Genomic DNA, 22,739 nt, shown 5'->3' on the forward strand with positions numbered 1-22,739 from the left:
AAAGGTTCCAACCAAATGGATTACCGTGGTATAAGTGGTGGGGACGTCGAACCCAACGTGCCCGTTTATCCACTCGCCTCACATCAGTCGACCGTCCGTACTCAGCTGTGCTCTCGTAAAAATAAACACGCGTCTCGTTTTGATCCGTTTCACGGCAGTTTCGTGGGGTTGTCATGCCGTTTGGACCTTTCCCGACTGATTTTTGACATTGGTTGTGATTGTGTTTGGATGTGGAAAGAGGACAAGTGGGACAATGAGGGCGGTAAGGTGATGAAGATGGGCTGCGGACGCAGACGGCTGGTGCAGACGTGCATCGCTGGTGTTCTGGCTGTGTATACGACCGTGTTCCTGTACCAGGCGTTGTCGCGTGGTCGGATCGCGATCGGAACGCGCCAACAGGTGAGCTTTATTCGATTTCAACGATCGATCTAATATCTAACTTGATTTTTAATTGTTTTGCTGTGCAAATTGTAATGCTTCTTGTCGGTTTCATTTCCCAACAACTAACGCTCATTTGAATAATAAAAATATTTCTGATCGTTGACAATGATATTTTCTTAAAATTATCGTTATTACAATTTATAATAATGATTTTTAAGAAAATTTGAATCGCAAATTGAAAATATTCTAGATATAATTCTACAAAAATTCTTTGAATTAAATTAATTCATAAATGTATATATATATATATATATATATATATATAATGTATTAATTTGAAAATATATATTTTTAAGAGAGTTAAAGTATAATTTATAAATTTTTCAGATATATTTCTAAATATATTCATATTTTTTTATTAAATAAAAAATATTCTAGATAACTAAAAATAAAACTACAAAAATTCTTTGAATTAAATTGATTTATAAATGTTATAATGTATTAATTTGAAAATATACGTGTTTAAGAAAGTTAAATTATAATTTATATATTTTTCAGATATATTTCTAAATATATTCATAATTTTTTTAGATTAAAATGATTTTTAAGAAAATTTGAAGTATAAATTGAAAATATTCTAGATATAATTCTAAATAAAACTACAAAAATTCCTTGGTTTAAATTGATTTATAAATGTCATAATGTATTAGTTTTTTATTAAGTTAAAGTATAATTTATATATCCATCAAGTATAATTCTAAATATATATCTAAATTTTTTTAGTTTAAAATGATATTTTATTTTTTTAAAAAATAAAAGTATAAACTGTACATTTTCCAGATATTAATTCTATATAAACTTATAAATAATAATTATTTTTTAAATAATATTTTAAAATAAATATTAACTATTTTTAAGAAAATTAAGGTATAAATTATATACTTTCTAGATATAATTCTGAATAATGTATAAAAAATTAAAATGGTTTAAACCGTAAATTTTTCAACTTAAAACGATATAAACTTATATTTTCAAATATATATTAAGTTGAAAAGGAATATTAAATATTACTAAAAAATAAAAAGTAAATTGTACATTTTCCCTATATAAAAATTTATAAATATCACTCAGATTAAAATTTAATATTTAAACCATATTTTGTTAAAATATTAATTTGGAAATGTATATTAACTATTTTTAGAAAATTAAAGTATACTTAATTTTCATGAAATTTAAATAAATTTAATAAATTATAATACAATAAATAAAAATTAAATAAGATAAATGTTAAATGTAAGATAAAATGTTTTAAACAATATTTTTTTCTAAATTATTAATTGATGATTTAAACTATAAATTTTCTTAGAAATATTAATTTTCAATTGTATATAACTATTTAAAAAATATATAAATTATTCATTTTCTGATTCTAATTCTGGATAAATTTATTTAATTCTCATTTCTACATTCATTTAAAATTTTCAGTTAAGAATGTAAAGCTTTATATTTTTTCAAAAATATAAAGCTGTAGCTAATAAAATTTTAAATTATAAACATGAATTTGACTTAACATGAACATGAATCTCTTTTTTTATACAAATTGTTTTGTTCTAAGACCATTTTTAATATTCTATGAATTTTTCTAGAATCTCATATTATTATATTAATTTCCATTTTTCAAAGAATAATTTATTTTTTTATAATATATTTAAGGAATTAATATTTGTAAGCATAAAATAAATTCTTAAGTCAACTTTAACAAGATTTTTTTGATATTGTGCATATTAGTTTTTAAGGAAATATAAAGTTTCCAGAAACAATTCTAACTAAATTTACAAAAATTGTTCTATTTAAAATGAAAATTTAAGTGTAACGCGTTGAATGTGTGTGGTGTTTTGTGACCGGTAGCCCTCGATTCTGTGTTGACACAAAACGAACGAAGTATTTAGTAGGAATTTCGGGTTGGTATTTTTAATCACGGGACGAAATCTTGCGATGCTGCGTCAAAATCCGATTCCGTGACAGGAAAACAACATTGTTAAAGGCATACTCGACATATTTCTATTAATCAATCTGCGTTTTAATTAACTCCTTTTTTCTCCTCAACTTTTGTTGCATTTTAAAGTGAGTTTCATCAATATCTCTGTACAAAACTAGTTAACAAATATGTTGGTAATTTATCTAAATTAATTTTGTGTTTGTTTCAGAATAATGTTGTGATTCAAGAGAAGCGCCACATCGACAGAAATTTGGCCCAAGAAACGGGTTTCACTAGCGAAATTTCCTCGGCCACAGCAACCACGAAACCGCCCTCCACCACTTTAAACGACGTTTTCATCTCGGTGAAAACTACCAAGTATTATCACGCGCATCGTCTGCCGATCATTTTGAAAACTTGGTTCCAACTCGCTAAGAATCAGGCAAGTTATCACACCACTCATTGAGCAAACAACAAACATTTAATGCCGTACTGTTGTTGAATATTGATAAGATTAATCTCGAGCGTTTCCCACGACTTTTGACGTTTTCCAATTTTACCACCTGCTCTAAAAGAGACAAATATTTTATCAAACACAGGTAGAAAAAAGTAAAACGCAGAGGATATTGTTTTCTATCCAAACTGTCGCGTGTTGTTTTAACGTTTTGCTCCTGGTACTTTAAAAACTAGTTCTCTTCACAATTATGTTATTACCAGTTTTATGGGCGGCCATAATTAAGTCGTTTTTTTCTTAACAAGTTTCAAGTTTGGTTATTTATTGTGTAACAGCTGAAATTCGGCGCATAATTTTACCATAATTGTTTAGACCACTGGTTTAATTCGCCTTTATTGCCGCTAATTGTGCCGGAAATGTGCAATCAACGGATTATCAAGACCGAAATTACCGAATTTATTACCGGGATATACCAGAAAAAAACTAATTTCTGTCATTTTATATGCTGATAAATAATCGATTGTGTTTTTTATCTTTCTAAGGTCAATAAAACTACTAAATTATTCCTTCAGTTTCAGTTTCGTAATAGTGTCATATCCGGTAGTACTATAATAATTAAAAAAAATATGGTTTAAATCATCATTTTATGCGTCACTTTTCTTAAAAATGGTTATGTTTATATAAAAATTAATGGTTTAAATTATTTTACACTGAGGCATCTTTATATATTTATTTATTTATTTTAGAATTTTGAAAATGTACGATTTACATTTTAATTTTCTTAAAATTAGTAATTAATATTTTAAATTTATGATCGCCATTATTTTTATCTGAATAATTTTTATAAATTATATAGAATTATATCCGAAAAATTTATATTTTAATTTCTTTAAATAAAGGGAGCCTGTCTAAGTGAAGTGGGCCCAACTAACGAAAATAGTTTTCGATTACATTAGAATCGTTTATTTGCTTTTGGCATATTAAGTTATATTTTTCAGTAACAAAGATAGAAAAATGTTAAGAAATCCCTAATGTTGGTTATAAACAAAAAATTAATGAAAATCTAATTAAAAATTACATCGACTTTTCGACGATAATAAAATAAATAAAAATTAAATAAACTATAAGATAAATAAAAATTAAAATGTTATATTTAAATATTTTTTTTTCTGAATTATTAATTGATGCTGAAAATGATTTAAACTATAAATTTTCTTAGGAATATTAATTTTCAAAAGTATATTATAAATATTTAAAAAGAAAGTATAAATTGTACATTTTCTGAATATAATTCTGAACAAATTTATATAATATCTTCACTGTAAAATTATATATTTTCAAATAAATATAATTTGAAAAAGTACATTAAAAAAAAAAGCATTGTACATTTTCCAGATATAATTCTATATAAATTCATAAATAATATATATAACTATAAAATTTAAACCATAAATTTTCTTTAAAATATTAATTTGAGAATATATATTAATTATTTTTAAAATATTAAAGTACGCATAGTATATTTTTCAAAAATTTTAAATAAATTATTAATTGAAGATGAAAATGGCTTAAACTATAAATTTTCTTAGAAATATTAATTTTCAATTGTATATTATCTATTTAAAAAAAGTATAAATTGTACATTTTCTGAATATAATTCTGAATAAAATTATTTAATTCTCATTTCTACATTCTACATTTTAAAATAAATATTAATTTGAAAATGTATAGTAAATATTACAAAAATAAAAAATAAAAGTATAAATTGTACATTTTCCAAATATAATTTTATACAAATATATAAAAATTATTCAGTTTAAAATGATTTAATCCATAAATTTTCTTAAAAATATTAATTTGGAAATATATATTAACTATTTTTAGAAAATTACACATAGTATATTTTCCAGAAATTTTAAATAAATTTAATAAATGTATAAGAAATTAAAATTACAATTACATATTTAAAACAAAAGATTACTTTCATAATAGTGATAGATTTGGTTGTGATTTATTAATTCCCTCGTATCATCATCCCGTGGGAGTAACATTTCGACTTTCGGTCGCACTTTATCCCAATCATCCCCCTGCGTAAAAAAGGGACGACCAGTTCCCACGTTCGACACGTGACCAGCTCACTTTTGTTCCCCTTTCTTTTGTACCTTTTGTAATTGTACAATTACTATTTCGAATCGAAAATTTGTGGGTGGGAAACTTCCGCTCTCACACTGTTTTTGTTTTGTGTTTGTTACAAGCAATTTCTGATTCATGAAACTAATAAATACAATTTATTGTTATAAAAGAAGAAAAGAGAATATAATAAACTGTTTTAATAATAACATTAGATATAAAGACAGTGAGTGGTTCGTTACTAACCAACAATAAAATTATTATTACACCTAAGAAAATATAATATTTAATTTTAATTTTATAGATAGTTTCAACTGTTTGCTAGCAAATTTTATGGTAACATACTTCATAAAATAGACACTAATAATTTTTCAAACGAGTTAAACGCCTGGATTTCAGATAGACATTGATTGTGCGGCTCCACTTTGACTTTTCCCATATTATTTTAACAGTAGAACAGTACCAGAACATGCATGGAAGTGATGAAGAACACATCACGACGTTCCCCCAATTTTTAAAAGCCACACATGTTTCCAGTCCCGTTTTTTTATCCGCATCACGTTTCGGCTCTTTATAGCTTCTCGTTCCTGAATCGACTCTCAAGTTACTTAATTGATACTTTTAATATGCACAACCGCTTGTTTATTTTAAAACAATCGTATTTCGGTGGAAAATCGAACGGAGTTTGTTCGAGTGCCATTTGAATTAAAAATTGTTTGACAAACACACATTTAATGTGTAAGCAAATGTGCTTAATCAGTGTGTAAACATTTGGTCGCGCCGTTCGGATAATTTTGGCGTTTCGGATTCCTAATCGTTTGTTTGCATCTCTACGGACCCTTTGCGCAACTTTAACCTGTCCCAACACGAAAATATTTACCCCAACTATGTCTGCGCCAGCCTCGTTCAACGTTCACCCCGAAAAGCCGAATAATTGACCCTAAATGTCTCGAATATTTCCTAAAATCAAATAAATTGTGAGACACGAAATGGTAAAAATAACAGTGAACACAAACGATCGTAATTAATAATTTAAATGAGTTCAAACAAAAGGTTAAAACTTTGAAAGGATGACTAATTTTTTATTTCTTTCTTGAAATCCCACACTCTTTTGTTATTAAATTGGTCGTCTTAATTAAAACTTCGTCGGTTGATTGCTTTAATTTTATGCACAAAGAGAGTGTTAATTTTCGTTGTCAATGGCTCGTTTAATAATTCTCGCCCTTTTTTATATTTCAGACGTGGTTTTTCACCGATTCGGATGATCCAGAGTTTCAACAAAAAACACGTGAGTATTAATTCTGCATTCTTTATGTTCGATAATTTAATTATTAGGGTTCACCAAAAGTTACTCGAATGTATCTACATTGTACCGATGTTTTTTTTACTTAATTAACTTGGTTAAAATATAATCTATTCTTTAAGTTTCTTCCTATGTGAACTGAAATACATTTTTAATTGACTAAGTGAAATATTTATTGCACTTTAATTATGCTACAGTCTGCATAGATAATCTGCACTTCTGTTTTTTTAAACACTATGTAGTAAATATGGGTAACAATAAATTATATTTTGTTTTCTACATATTCTAATATAATTTTAATTAATTTTTAAGAATTGTTGCAGATTAAATAATTTTAACCTGTGAAATTTTTATGAATATATTTAGAATTGTATCAGGAAAGTTTATATTTTATCCTTTATTTTTTTTTAAATAGTTAATATTTATTTACAAATTAATATTTATAAAATAATTTATAGTTTAAATCATTTAAAATTGAAAAAAGTTTATAAATTTATTCTATTTATTTAGAATTAATCAAGAAAATTTAAAATTTATATTTTAATATTCTTGAAAATAGATCATATACATTTATAAATTACAACTAAAAAACTGTAGAATAATTTAATATTTACTTGAAAATTTGAGGTTAAACTCATTTTAAAGTGAAAAATTATTATCGATTAAATATTTTTAATTTAATTTTTTTTTAATTATATATAAAAATGTACAATTTACATTTATTTTCGTAATTAAATAATTTTTTTTATATATAATATAATATATTATATTTTAAATAATTATATTATAGAAGAATTATTATCGATTTATTATTTTTATTTGAAGTTAAATTTGAAAATTATACTTTTATAGTTTATTTAAAAATAGTTAATTCAAATTATAATAATATTTATTTGAAATTCGTAGGTTTAAATCATTTTAAACTGAAAGATTATTAACGATTTTATATTTTTAATAAAAATTAAATTATTATTATTTAATATTTAATATAAAATTATATATAAGAATTTACATTTTACACTTATTTTCTTTATTTAATATTTAATAAAAGTTAGTAATAATTTTAAGAACATGTTTTAAATCATTTAAGCAAAAAATTATCGATTTAATATTTTTGATTAAAATTAAATTTGGAATTTATATTTTTGTAGTTTTCTTAAAAATAGTTAATATAGATTTTCAAATTAATATTCATTTGAAACTCTCAGGTTCAAATAATTTTAAACACTTCCACAATTTTTTTTAAATTAATTTTAAAAATTATATCTGAAAATGTACAATTTACATTTATTTTCTTAAAAATATTTAATAACAATTATTAATAATTTTAGGAGCATTATATTTTAAAACATTTTAAACGAAAGAAGTATTAACACCAATATTTTAAATAAATTTAAACTGAAAAATTATTATCGATTTAATATTTTTAATTAAAATTAAATTTGGAAAATATACTTTTATACTTTTCTTAAAAATAATTAATATACATTTTACTACAACTATAATATTTTTTCATATTTTTGTAAATTATATTTGAAAATGTACAATTTATATTTATTATTCGATTTCGATTTAATATTTTTAATTAAAGTTAATTTTATTTTTAATTATATATAAAAATGTACAATTTACACTTATTTTATTAAAAATATTTAATAATAATTAGTAATAATTTTAAGAACACCAATGTTTTAAATCATTTTAAACAATAATATTTTTTTCATTTTTTTTTAAATTATATTTGAAAATGTACAATTAAAATTATTTTTGGAAATATATAATTGAAATTGTATGGTATATTTAAAAATAGTCAATATACATTTCCAAATTAATAATAAAATAAACTTACTGTTTTGATCATTTTAAAATTAAGCATTTGTTTACCTATACAATTTTAAAATTATATTTTAAAAATATCATTTTAGCTGAAGAATTTCTATAATTTAAAAAATTTAAATTTATTAAATTTTAAATTTTGAATTTTTAAATTTTAAAATTTAAGTTATTAAATTTTGAAATTATTTAATTTAAATCTATTAATTTTAAATTTTAAAATTTTGAATTTTAATATTTAAATTTATTAAAGTTTAAAATTAATTATATTAATTTTAAATTTTGAAATTAGATTAAATCAAAAATATTTAATATTTACTTGAAAATACATATGTAAATTCAAATTTTTTAAAAAAATAAATTATTTGAATTTTTTATATACTAGATTTGTATATCTTACTCCACAATTTATAGATTTATCTTATGTGTCGTTTCTTACGACTATATAACTTACAATGTAAACTGAGTAGGCAGTGCCTCAGTTTTTTAAAACCATCGACAATGGACGATGTGAAAAAATTTGATTATTAATTTTTCAACAATTTCGTATCATTGTTACCAATAAAACACTTTCTACATTGTTACATGTGAGAACACTTAGCAAACTTAAATCATTGTCGAATCAACAATAGATGATGATCCAACAGGTGTTTCTCTATTAAATAATATCGCAAAATTGTAAAAAGTGCAGCCGCAATTAACGCTGATCGTGAGGAGATCGAAAGCCTCGGCTAAGAAATTTTCCTGCAGATCGACTGATAATCCGTTTCCTGCCGTTGTTTCTGCTGCACGGTACGTCGCACATCCTGCGACTTTCCTCTTGCCCTGCTCGATTTTCAGGGTTCGCAGGTGTGTTTGCACGGTTCGTTCGTTCTGCGGGTCGGATTCTTAGCGGTCGTCGGTGTTTGTGTCCGGACAACGCCATGCATTATTTATTATCGTTTTATCGGCGTCGGATTGGCCATGTAAATTTCACATTCCCCGTTTATTTAAGTTCGTTAATAATTCCTTTTGAAACGAATGTTAGTTTAAAACGCTCATAATTGTTGTTGTTTGTATTGTGACAATGACAATGACCCGAAACAGTCATCGGTCGTGCGTAATTGAAGTAGGCGTATCAGATTCAGAAAATATGTATAAATTGAACGACAGGTGTCTGGTTCATTATGCATATGAAGAAATTTCCGATGCAGTAAATTATATTCCGTATGCAGGAAACTAGTTCGTAAAAGTATCTCGTGTGTCAAGAGTTTGTACCGTTCAATTAATTTCCGTTTCTGATTAGATGAAATGGAACGAGTTCGACGTTAATTATTTGATTTATTGATTTCATTACGTGTATTTATTCGACGCGGTTTTAATGACATGTTTCTTCGTTACAATTTGTATTTACATACAACATTAATTAATTAATTAATTAATTAATACCTACTGAATCCGAGGTTTTACTCGTTTTTGTGTTTCAAAGTCATATTAAATTTTAAATAATAAAAATTTTAGATCAAAATAAAATAATATTCAAATAGAACAATAATATAATATTTGAACTTTTGTTTTCACATTTACTTAATTTTAATCTTAAAAGAAAACATTGAATTGTATCTGTTTTAATTAATTAATAGTGAAAAAATGTAGCTATATTTTAACTTTTTTGTTTTCTCATTGACACAATTTTGATAAAATGTATCCAAACATTTTTAGCTGTTTACATTTGAATTAATTAATATTGATTGAAAATAACGCTACATTTTTTGTTATTATAGTTGATTAATTTTTTTTTAATTAAATAATTTTCTTTTTCAAAATAATTCTGGGAATATTAATTAATTCAAATTTAATTAATGTACCACTTAAATATGCGCATTGTCTTCTAAAATTGCATTAAATTTTAAATTATAAAATTTTTGGATGAAAATAAAATAAGATTACGACAATAATATAATATAATTTATAAACTTTTGTTTTCATATTTACTTAATTTTAATACAATCTTAAAAGGAAACATTGAATTGTATCTGTTCAAATGCACCACTAAAATATGTGCATTTTAAATCATAAAAATTTTGGATAAAAATAAAATAACATTCAAATAGAACAATAATATAATATAAGAACTTTTATTTTCACATTTACTTAATTTTAATTTAATCTTAAAGAGAAACATTGAATTGTATCTGTTTTAATTAATTAATAGTGAAAAAATAGCTTTATTTTTCTAATTGTAAATAAATTTGCATGAAAAAAAATCTGCACAATTCTTTTTTAATTCAAATGTTTTTTATTAAAAATGACTTTAAATAATTAACTGTGTAAAATAAAATTATTTTTTTTACGTTTATATAATTTTATTAAAACTTGTAAACTAATAATTGTTTTTTATTTTAATTATTATAATTTATTCTAATTAAAAGTTGTTCTATTTTCTTTGATATTTCAAATGAATAGTTGTATTTTGAAACTATTCAAATTTTGAGTGTAAATGTGAAAACAAAACAGTTTTATATTTCAACTTTTACCTTTTTTAAGTATTTCAGATATTAGAACAAATAATTTATATTGAAACATTTTTTATTAAAATACATAATATTTTACATTTTACATTTTACATTTTACATTTTACATTTTACATTTTACATTTTACATTTTACATTTTACATTTTACATTTTACATTTTACATTTTACATTTTACATTTTACATTTTACATTTTACATTTTACATTTTACATTTTACATTTTACATTTTACATTTTACATTTTACATTTTACATTTTACATTTTACATTTTACATTTTACATTTTACATTTTACATTTTACATTTTACATTTTACATTTTACATTTTACATTTTACATTTTACATTTACATTTTATATTTCACATTTTACATTTTCAAATCATGATTATATTATAAAAAAATGGATGAAACTCGAAATTGATAGAATTTAAGTTAGTACCTTTATGAACATTCATAAACATCAATAACAGTTTTTAATTATTTATATTGTTTAAATTTCTAATTATATATTCATGTGGTATATCCCTACGTGAATAAAACAAACATTTATCTATTTATGATAAGAATAAAAATGTGTTTTTGTTGCAGACGGTCGCATGATCAACACCAAATGTTCCTCATCTCACAACAGAAAGGCACTTTGTTGTAAAATGTCGGTGGAATTCGACACCTTTATAGATACGGATAAGAAGTAAGTACATTTTTACCTCTGACAATAGTGAAATGCGAAAACACTTGAACGTTCGCTTTAAAATACAAAACCGAACCCTGAAACGCTCAAGACCTGGTTCTCATTGTCTCCGTGTTTATGCAGCTGAACAACCGACTAATTAAACATCACTTTTACGCGGCTTATTCCTACCTTGTCTTCTCCAACAATTAATTATCCTTCAGGAGCTGGTCGACAAATCGAAAAGTACAATCGATAACGTATCATCGCATTCGATAAAACATAATGGAAAGTGAAACCAGCTCGCAATTAAGTTTCAAGAGTGAAGAAGTACGTAGAGGCAATTAAAAGAAATAAAACGCAGCTTCCGGCTGTAAATAACCGTCCATTACAGATTTAACGGGGCTGAGTTTCGTGCTGGCAGCGTCATTTATACACAGACATTCGCCGCCAGTTCTTCTCTCTTCACTTCTATACGTGTTTGTTCCCCCATAGTTTTTTTTTTTGACTGTAAAACGCTTTCAATTTTAAACACAAGAAACGAATTGGAATTAAATGGTAGGGAACGAAAACTGTTTTCTTTTTCTACGTTGTTGTGGTTTTCAGTTTGTGATCCTTTAAATTAGTTAAAACACTGTCAGACGGATGCTGATAAAAAGTTGACTGAAAAACATACATTTCTTTCCGAGTCAAAAGTAATAATTTATTATTAATATTAAATTACAATGTAAAAATAGATCTGTTAATAAAGGAAACGTTTCCTTAATAATTTACGAGTTATTGGATTAACCTAATTTAATATTAAGTTTACCAATGTAAAAATTGATCCGGTTCGTAATTTTTGTCGCCTTCGGTTTCGAATCCGTTACGATAATTACACGCACACTTACTCATTACTCCACAACGTTGTAAGCTTATAATTTACATCTAGGTTGGAACTTACGATACGCCTCAGGATGATCGACTTTAACCGCACGTACAGGATCCAAAACAACAACAACAACCGCAACAAAGTAAGACGAAAAAGGAGCGATATTAAATCTTCAGTTTCTGGTTGTTCATTAATCGATTTTCGCCTTATTACTTTAAGAAAGTTTATTTATAATTTTGTTATTCGATACACACGTGGGAAAAATTGTTTAGTGAAAAGATCTTTTGAAGAGATTTGACAAGAGGAGGGTTTATGTGCCCGCATTTAAAATCTATTCAGACATTTCCCTGCGGGACATAATAAACATGATCACTGGATGAAGTAAATCAAAAGATTTTGCTGTCTTAAAGAATGTGTTCCCAGTTTACGGACACACCTATAAAAAATCAGTCGAGCTTCGAATTAAATTGTTTGGCAGTGGCATCAGCAGTAACAATTACGTAAATTTTTATTTGATAACTCTAAATTCGATAACATGAATGTCGTTCAATTTTTTTTTTGAAATTACGTGAGTAAAGCTGCACCTAAAACTTCGTCACAATGACGGATTCGATCTATCGAATCCAAAATTTTGATATTACACTAATTACGGGCTCTCATTGAGTTTAACAATTACATCTATTGAATCAGAAGTGTTCTTGGTTCAAAAATTTCGAGCTCTTTTTAGGTTAATTTTGGCTCAAAAGTAAGTTTTATGCTGCTAATCGATTTTTTATTTAAATTTTAATTTAGGGCTTCTTATATACTGAATACAGTTCTAAACTAAAATTTTTGGGCTCCCGACATGTTCATGAGTCTCTTTCCTACTCTAGTTAAAAGCAATTATCTCAGTGAGATTAAGTGGTTGATCTATTATAAACATAACAAGCAGTTATCTTTGTAGACTGAAAACCCAAAAGAAAAAAAAATTGAGTCAAAAACATTGTATTTTTAATATAACTCAATCGTAAAGACAAAATTTTACACAACAATATCAGACTGAAGAAAGCCCAAAATTCTCTTGAGTCAGAAGTAAATGTTCTTAAGATAAATAATTAAATATGTACCTTTAATTGTTCAAAAGAAAAATTAAAGTGAGTTATGTTGTCTCCTAAGAACTTGCTTAAGGATATGGAGAAAATATTTTTCACGATTTTAGAGCTTTATTTAACTTTTAAATAACATAACATTATTATTAGACAAATTCATGGCAGGTAGGCAAATATTAGGTTATTAGAACTTAAAAAAAAGGATTAGTTTAGACCTCGTCTTAAAAATGAAATTGTTTATTACATAACAAGTTGAACAATAATAATAATTAATAAGCGTCACATAGAGAAATATGTGAATTATGTGGTGGATAAGGTAGAACTTCAAAAATTTAACATTTTGAAACAATTTTGAAACCTACTTTGAGTCTCCTATGCCATATTCAAGAAGAGTCATTCTATTGATTCATTTAAGTAAGAGTTTCATGAATTTCATGAATTTGGTTATTTTGTGAGTAATGGGTGTCTCTTAGTAGACACTCAATATATAAAATTAAATGTGCACAAGGTCTTTCTCGGATTTTGACTTTTTTAAGTTCTATACCATAAGCTTATCAGCCTTAACACGTCCATTTTTCACCTTATTTAATAATACTAATAATAAAATCTTGTTTTGCGTGCAAAGAGAGAAATAACGATTACCAAATTTCTCAATTTTCTTTATTTTGAATCAGATGAGAAAAGCTTCACCACACTTTTTGGCAAAACGCCATAACAATTATATTAGAATTTCGGGCTCTTTATGGACTAATTCGGCCCACAAATAAAAAACTATTCGCTTATTGAAATTACTCAGATTACTTAATATTAAAAAAATCAACTACTCGGAGCTGTGTTTAGTACATAAGAAGTCCGAAATTTTAACCATATAATTTCAATGAGAAAACGACTTATTCACAAACATATACCATATACCATATACCATATACCATATACCATATACCATATAACATATACCATATACCATATACCATATACCATATACCATATACCATATACCATATACCATATACCATATACCATATACCATATACATGTATCATATACCATATACCATATACCAATACCATATACCATATACCATATATACCATATATACCATATATACCATATATACCATATATACCATATATACCATATATACCATATATACCATATATACCATATATACCATATATACCATACACCTTATACCACATACCATATATATTAATAATATTAATTTTTTCTTTGAAATTTTAATTATAAGATGGGGAAAATAACATAATGTAAAAATTTAAGTAAGTAAATCTTGAGCCCAAAACGTAAATTACTTTTTCCGATACCTAGTAATACTTTTTTTATTCCTACACATTTGTAGTTTCGAATGACATATAACTACTCATCCCATAGTTTATATGATAACCCCTGATAAGTTAAACCTCTTTTAGTGAAATCACGTTTCAAGTTATCGAAGTTCTAATGTAATTTGAAGTTTAATAAATTTAAAAGATTGTTTATTCTGATTGTTGCCGGGTTTTGTTTCGTGTCGTCGTTATTTGTATAAATTTGTGTGGATTTGTAAGCGAGCGAGAACCGGCACGAAATGTGTCCATTGTAAATTCAAAACAATTCACGGACCCGAACGGTCGAAACTGGTGGCGATGTTTTAATATTTATGAAACGGTTTTTCCGACTGCATAATCGATTTGATTCCGGACGGACGTTTTGCATTTTTATCGCGGCGGACGCTCAACGAATTTCGTGCATGTTATACTTCTGTCTTCGGGGAGCAAAAAATAAAAATAAGCGGCCAAATTCAAATGTCAGACGGCTTAAACGAGTGGAAACGTTGTCCGGACTAAAAATGACATGGTAAACCGGACGTTGCAATTGCGGCCTGTAAAATTAAATTGGGGATAATAACTAGACGACCGCTGGATTTATTTGACGGACTCGTTTATTTAATATCTTTTGTTCTCGTTCATACGTTTGGAAAGAATTAATTTTGAATATTTCTGGGACGTGTATTCTATTTCCAATTTTCCTGTCTTGTTCCTTTTACTATTTATTCAATTATTTGGCGGCGGTTTGCGATGAAACAGCAGTCAGTTTATCAATTTATCGACACGTTCAATTTCGCTAAAAGCGAAAATCGAACGTGCAGATATGAAGTCATTTTAATGAAAGGTTGAAAAAACTCTTTCCACAACAACAATTTTCTCCCAATTCAATCAAGCAAAGAAATTCCATTTGTATACTGACTGTATTTGTGACTGACTCATTCGAGAGAAGAATTTGTTGTTAAAAAGGATGATGTTTCAATTTAGTTAATTTTGGATGTTGCCAAAAGTGAAGTATTTTCAGTTCAGTTCAGTTAGAGACAATAATAATAATAAAAAAATATAATAATTACAACTCTTAACCGCTTCTGAAATATCTATGAAAACTGACATTTGGCAAATTTTTTAAAAGGCACACAATAATCTGCTTAAGTCTATAAAATTTAAAATTAATATTTTAAATTTAGAGAAAATAAAATTAGGTTATTTATAAAGTTTAAAATAATAAACTTAAAAAAGTAAAAATAGATTAAAAAAATAAAATTTATGGAATTAAAAATAGTAATTTTAATAAAAAATAATAATTAAATTTAAAAAATTTAAATTATTATCTCAAATTTTTAAAATTTAAAACATTACATAAAAATTTGTTGATTAAAATTTACAATATTTGAGATATGTACTAAGAAATTGAAAATAAATAATTAAATTTAAAAAATAAATAATATTTTAAATTACAAAATTGAAAAAAAAAAAATTGAAAAGATAAAATTTCTAGAATTTAAAATATTAGCTTAAACAATTAAAAATAATTAAATTTGAAAAATTTAAATTATTATCTTAAAATATTATTCTGACAAACATTTTAAAGATAAACTCAATTAGAGTTCACATTTGAAATAAAAAATTACATATTTTATCTTAAAATTATAAAGAAATAAATGTTTGATCAAGATTTTATTCATAACAAAATAAAACAGTAATAATAAAAAAGGAGTTAGAACAAGTAAGTAACCTTAAATTTCCAAAATTTAAAAAATTAAGCTGAAAAATTAAAAAAAAAAATAAATTATTTTCTTGAATGAAAAAATAAAATAAGATTATTATTTTAAATTTACAAAAATTAATTTTTAAAAGATAAAAAAATATTAAATTTATAGAATTTAAAATAGTAGCTTAAACAATTTTATTTTTAACAAAATAAAAAAATAATAATAAAAGAATGTTCAAAATCTTCAATAATGTACTACTGTACTACTTATTTATTTTTACCGTGCATAGAATTTTTCGTGGTCATTCATTAAAATCATCATAATCCCATTAATTCCCATGCCTTACTTATGAAAAAGTTCTAGTTTCTTGATGAAAAATAATTAACATAATAATTGGAAGCAATAAAATACAGGATTGTAAAAAAAGACGAAAACCGTAACTAACTGTCATAACTTACCAGATTATCTTAACGGTTTTATTTGATCATAAAACGCGGCACCAAAAAAACGAAACTTGCACCATTTAATTAAGTAATCACCATAAATGTGTGACTTAACCGAATTTAATTTTAAAACTCGCGGCTCACTATAAGTTAATCAAAGAAATTTATTACATTAGATCCGGACAATTAAGTTTTCAACCGGGCACGTATAAATTCTTGTCCGGTGTTGAATTTCACGGAGGGCGAAACGGTGAAAAAGCCATAAATCCGCGACCGCAACCGTTTCTGAAATCGATGCGCTCGAACTCGGGCGTAAATCGTTTCATTTTGGAATTTTTCAATAATTAACACCCTAAACAAAAACACGGTGATAAATCAAAAGTCATTTATCGCATCCAAACCAGTAATTTAAGACCATAAAAAGAGATTGATCCGTCCATTTATACGGACAGATTTATTGGACGGCGACCGATTAATTATTGCTAATAGGTTTTAATATTAAATTTTAAATAAATCGGGCACTTAAATAAAACTACATAGTTTCCTTGGAATTAATGTTTATTGTCCCCAAACCTACAAAATACTGATTCTATTCTGTCACCGTAAATTTGTAAGTAGTTGTGTGGTTGTAAACTTCTCCTGGCTTCAAAATTGGCGAAGGAAAACTTGCCTATAACAAAAAAAAAAAACATTTATAAACGCCTCAAATTAATTGTATCACTTACGTGATTGATGGAGTCTGGATAAAACTGAGTCTCCAAACAAAAAGCACCATGTTTTTTATAAAATCCGGCTTTTCCCCTTAAAGAATCATCTTCAGGCAAAAAATTTGCTGTGTAAAATTGAACTCCAGGTTTGCTGCTCGTCACCTCCATTTGTCTGCCCGAAGCTGGATGCCAAACTTTGGCCACAAACTTGGCGTTAGGATTCACACAGAAATTGTGATCAAAACCTGGTGAATTTGGTACTTTGTTTATTACGTTTTGAAGTTTTGTTGGTTTTCTCAGGTCGAAGCTTGTGTTCGTAACATCCAGGAGTTTACCTTAAAGAACAATTTTTATTAAGGAACTTCATAAGCAGGTAGAAATTTACCTGTTGGAATAGATAGTTGGTCAACTTCTGTAATTTTATCAGCGTTTATTGTAACTTCATGATCATATAGTCCTGTTGCTCCTGAATCAATTCCCGCCAAATTGAAGTAACTGTGATTGGTCATATTCACAATAGTACTCTTAGTACTAGTCGCCTTATATTCGATTTTAAACTCATTATTTTCGGTTAGCTCAAACCATACAATCGCATGCAAATCACCCGGATATCCTTCCTCCATGTCTTTACTCTTGTAACTCAATTCCAACTTGTTTCCAAGCAGTTTAGGTGTCCATATAACCTTATCGAAACCCTTAATACCTCCATGCAAGGCATTACCATTATTATTTTGAGCCAAATAATATTCCGCACCATCCAAATTGAACCTTCCTTTAGCAATACGATTGGCGTATCTCCCGATGGTGGCACCAAAGTACCGGTTAGCAGGTGATTCGTACTCTTCTAAAGTATTGAAACCCGTCACCAAGTCTTGTATTTTTCCATTTTTGTCGGGTGATGAAAGCGATGTTATGGTCGCACCGTAAGTTATGACCTGAACGGTCATACCATTTCCATTTGTCCACGTGAAACGTTTCACTTTTACCTGTTCGCCGTTGTCTTTGATGAACTCGCCGAAAACGTCTTCCGAGATTTGCACACCCATCTTTATTGGCCTAGAGCTACTGCCGGACTGATTAATTTAATCTGAAATGTTGTACTGTAATTGTTATCGTTTGCGTCACGTCATACAATTAGTTAAGTGTTGTGCTTGGATTTATTTCGATAAAGGCGGTTCGTGTCTCCTAAATTGTTATTCAAAGATACTTGTTTGGTTTTGTTTTATTTTGGTCAAAACTTTTGTAATATTTAAAGAAATATTATAATTATGACACAATTATTATATTATGTATATTCATGCAATGTATTTTTATGTGTTTATCTAAAAGAAAACAATTAAGGCTTTATCTACTTGAAATAAAACACTACAAATCTATTAATTCTCGAGGTTTTTATTTGCATTAACTGATAACGGACAATTTATATGTTACTGTGTGATGATAAGTCTTTCCAGGATACAAAACTGCTGGTGGAAAGTTTTTCTATAACAAAACAAAAATGATTAAGTCTTGGTCAATTATGCTTAAGTGCCACTTACATGATTGACAGCGTCTGGATAGTTTTGAGTTTCCAAACAGAAGGCTCCGTGTTTGTAGTACCTCTTACCATCTTTCCCTAAAAGTCCATTTTCGAAACTATCCTTTTTCTCCGGCAAATGATTGGAGGTGTAAAACTGTACTCCAGGTTGATTGCTGTAAATCTCCAAAGTCCTCCCTGAGGGCGGATGAGTTACGGAAGCAAAGAACGTATCTTCTTGTTTCGTGCCCTTGGTGATACAAAAGTTGTGGTCATACCCCAAGTAACCTGGGATTTTATTGATCACCTCGCCTAATGTTTTGGGCACGCGAAGATCAAAAATTGTTCCTTGAACTGGCAACAGTTTTCCTGAAGGGATTGAATTTTCGTCCACTTCTGTAGTGTGGTCGGCGTTTATACAAACTTGGTGCTTATACAGTTCTTGTTCACCACTTGCATGACCAGCCAAATTGAAGTAGGAGTGGTTGGTCAGGTTTACAAAAGTGGGCTTTGTCGTATAGGCTTTGAAGTCTACCAGCACTTCATTGTCGTTGGTCAGTTCGTAGGTGACGTTCACTATCAAGTTTCCTGGATATCCTTCGTCTCGGTCCGGGGAGAAGTGACTCAAAACTACTTTTGTCCCTGTCAAAAAATGTTATATTACCTAATGGAAACTTATTTAGCCATATTTAATTGATTACCTTCAACATGATAATCCCAATTAACCTTGTCGAAACCCTTGAATCCTCCGTGGAGCTGATGCTGCCCCAAATTAGCAGAAACATTATAGGCGATCCCATCGATATTAATCTGCGCGTATCCCACACGGTTCGCTACTCGGCCCACCGTGCATCCGATGTTTTGGTTGCCGCTGCCTTGATATCCGTTCATGTCGTCGAATCCCATGACCACGTCGTCGATTTTTCCCGTTTTATCCGGCACTTTCAGCGATGTAATGGTAGCTCCATAAGTTATCACTTGCAGCATCACATTGTTCTTGTTTTTCCATGTGAATTTTCGCACTGCCGTTGTTATTCCCGATTTATTGTCGGTATACAAACCGAATTCGGTCTCCTCAAACTGCACGTTGTTTGACGTCATCTCGCACTGGGCACAGACACAATGAATTGGATGAACTTAACGGGAGAGTTTTATATGGGAGTGGAAGGGAAATTGATACTACTACTCAACGTAAACACTAAACAATGTATTATTATTATTATTACCATGATAAGATAAGGAAACCTTGAATCCGGTCAAATTTTCAAATGTTTTTGTTTATTAATCTGCTTTTGCAGGTGGTTCTTTGTTTGTTAATCTTTATTTTTTTTTCACCTCCTTTTTAAATGGCTTCAAAACATCTTGAAATAGTTTAACCAGCTTCAAATTGTTTGTCTAATGATTTTTGTTGGTATTTCCATTAATATACAATATTCCAAGAAATTAACATATCACACCAATAATAAATAATCGATTATTATTAATATTTACTGAAAATGGAAAAAATAAAGTAACATGTTCTTTGTATATTTATTTAAAAATAGGTTTTTATTTATAATTTTTACAAGCAATCACTAGGAAATTGTTAACGAAACACAATAAGTAAATTTTCTAAACATATAATGAAAAACTGAAATTCAAATTCCAAATAATATTAATAAAGATTTTTCTATATTAATTTAATATTTTAATTTAGCGAGATCTTTGCGCTTGATGCTTGCTGCACAGAGATTTTATATTAGGTTCCAATTTGGTTAGCTTCAGTCTCAATTCTCCACGTTGTGTTATTTCTTTTTTACCAGTGAATCATTTATAGCACTAAATCCACATTCAGCTAAATATGAAGATGGAAACGGTAGCAATAGTTTTCTTGTACATTTGGTTGAATTTAGGTATTTGATTTTTGTTTCCTTACAAAGCCACGCCATCGCTCCTTTTATATTAATTAATTTAATTGACTCATCATTTTGCAATTCTGCGAATTCTTCTTAATACTGCATATTTGATATATCAGAAAAATCCACTAACATTGGCTGTATCATCCATGTTGGAAAATTAATTTGTTTTAAACCAGAAAATCTTTCTTTTAAATCAGCCCATAGAATATTCAGATGATTGACAATAACAAGTAAAACGGTATCAGTTATTTCACATTTTTTAGACCCAATAAAACTGTTCAGCATTTGTTGTTAATATGTTTTTGACATAACTCAATATGGGTAATGAAACCAAATATCTTCGCTATTGCATCCACAAGAATTTTATTTGTTCCTTGAAGTTGCTTATTTAATATATTTAATTTTTCAAAGATTTCGGATAAATAACTCACGAATGCTTTACCATCGATTATTAACGGATCAGGTTTGTTGCTTAAAAAATCACAGTATCACACAGTTCCATAAATCTTTTCAAGCAGTTCCCTCTTAGCCATTTTACTTCAGTTCTTCACAAAATAGCTTGATGAGACGCTCACATTTGGCATTAGCTTTAAGTACTTCATTTAGAACAGGCGAGATGTTTTTAGCCACCAAGTTTTCCCTATGAATAACACAGTGCACAAAAATCCATTTTTCTTGCCCATCATATTACGAGCACCATCTGCAGCACAAGATGTAATATTTTTCATTGATATCATTGACAAGTAGTTTTTTAGTTTATTAAATATTTCTTTGGAGGTAGTGGTGCTTTTTAATCTTTTACACAACCATTTCTTCAACAAAATGCCCTTTATCAATATATCTTACGTCAGTTATCAATACTGCCTCAGTGTCTCTCAAAGTTGATTCATCCATTTGCACTGGGAAATTTCTTGTTTTCAGCTTTTCAACAAGTTGTTTTTCAATATCTTCACTCATTTCGTCTATTCTTCTGCTAACATTATTTTTACTGATTGCATAGCTTTTATGTCTTTGTCATCTTTTTCAAGAACTGTTTTAAGAAATACTGATATTGACGGCTTTATTAAATTCTCTCCTATAGTATAATTTTTTCTAGTTTTAGCGATGAATAAAGAAATTTGATAACTAGCCTCAAGAACACGATTATTACTTGAAGTATGAGCAGTAAATAGAGACATTAATTAATGTTTATTTCTTTTCAAAATTTTTCTTTAAAGTTTTGAAGTAATTCAAATCTGAATTAATATAAGCACTATGCTTCGCCTTCAAATGCGCCTCAAGACTACCTCGTTTCATCGATTCGTTGGTCAACCATTGCTGGCATAAAAGACAAAAAGGAATCCGCTCATCGTGGACAGCGAGTATGAACTCAAATTCTAAATATTCCTCTGAAAGGGTTAAACTTGTCGAGTCCTTTTTCGAATTGCCCCCTTAACAATATCAAATTGCCCCCTGTGGGGCGTGGGCCCCACGTTGGGAAACACAATTCTGTTTTATTAGAACGGTTAAGACGATTCCTTAAACGTCTCCCAAGAATGTTTCAAATATGTTGTTTGGGTTAAAGTCTGGCCAGGCCATAACATTAATCCCAACGCCAGCAAGATAATTTTGAAAAACGTGTGTTGTAGTCTCAAAAAATGATCTTGAGTAGGAGTTTTAGGATGATTTCTACCCTGACCTAGGGTCTTAGTATGGTCACTAGTGTCCATGTACCGTTGTAACATATGGGAAATGGATGTATGAGATACACACCTTTCGGCTATTCTGCTAAATGGGAATGATAAATGAGTTCTATCTATATAGTTTCATCTGTTGTACTAATTTACCAGAATCGGTATATCTAAAATAAAAAAAAAACATCTTGCACACTTTTTAAAAGTCATATACGAGGGTGTTTCAAAGCTAATACAAACAATAT

At 27.6% G+C, this 22,739-nt stretch overlaps 3 protein-coding genes across 4 annotated transcripts in view; 1 reads left to right on the forward strand and 2 right to left on the reverse strand.

The window, feature by feature from the left end:
- The window catches only part of LOC109598146 (fringe glycosyltransferase), a 35,015-nt gene continuing 12,276 nt past the window's right edge, over positions 1–22,739 (forward strand). The window contains exons 1-4 of one of the 2 annotated variants that reach the window (XM_020013988.2): positions 1–399; positions 2,589–2,801; positions 6,183–6,231; positions 11,183–11,285. In XM_020013988.2, the coding sequence (XP_019869547.2) occupies positions 16–399; positions 2,589–2,801; positions 6,183–6,231; positions 11,183–11,285 (749 nt within the window). In that variant the 5' untranslated portion in view covers positions 1–15. The remainder of the gene's footprint in view (positions 400–2,588; positions 2,802–6,182; positions 6,232–11,182; positions 11,286–22,739) is intronic. The other variant, XM_020013989.2, reaches the window with a different exon arrangement.
- On the reverse strand, positions 17,241–18,477 carry LOC109598147 (galactose mutarotase). The gene is made up of 3 exons (XM_020013990.2): positions 17,793–18,477; positions 17,426–17,742; positions 17,241–17,370 (listed from the first exon to the last, which is right to left on the reverse strand). The coding sequence occupies exons 1-3, from the start codon at positions 18,451–18,453 to the stop codon at positions 17,290–17,292; spliced, it is 1,059 nt and encodes a 352-aa protein (XP_019869549.2). The 5' UTR covers positions 18,454–18,477; the 3' UTR covers positions 17,241–17,289.
- On the reverse strand, positions 18,780–20,045 carry LOC109598145 (galactose mutarotase). Its single transcript, XM_020013986.2, has 3 exons — positions 19,625–20,045; positions 18,946–19,565; positions 18,780–18,889 (listed from the first exon to the last, which is right to left on the reverse strand). Exons 1-3 carry the CDS (start codon positions 20,022–20,024, stop codon positions 18,809–18,811), a joined length of 1,101 nt encoding a protein of 366 aa, XP_019869545.1. The 5' UTR covers positions 20,025–20,045; the 3' UTR covers positions 18,780–18,808.

The sequence above is a fragment of the Aethina tumida genome, chromosome 5 (assembly GCF_024364675.1).
Source record: "Aethina tumida isolate Nest 87 chromosome 5, icAetTumi1.1, whole genome shotgun sequence".
NCBI lineage: Eukaryota > Metazoa > Arthropoda > Insecta > Coleoptera > Nitidulidae > Aethina > Aethina tumida.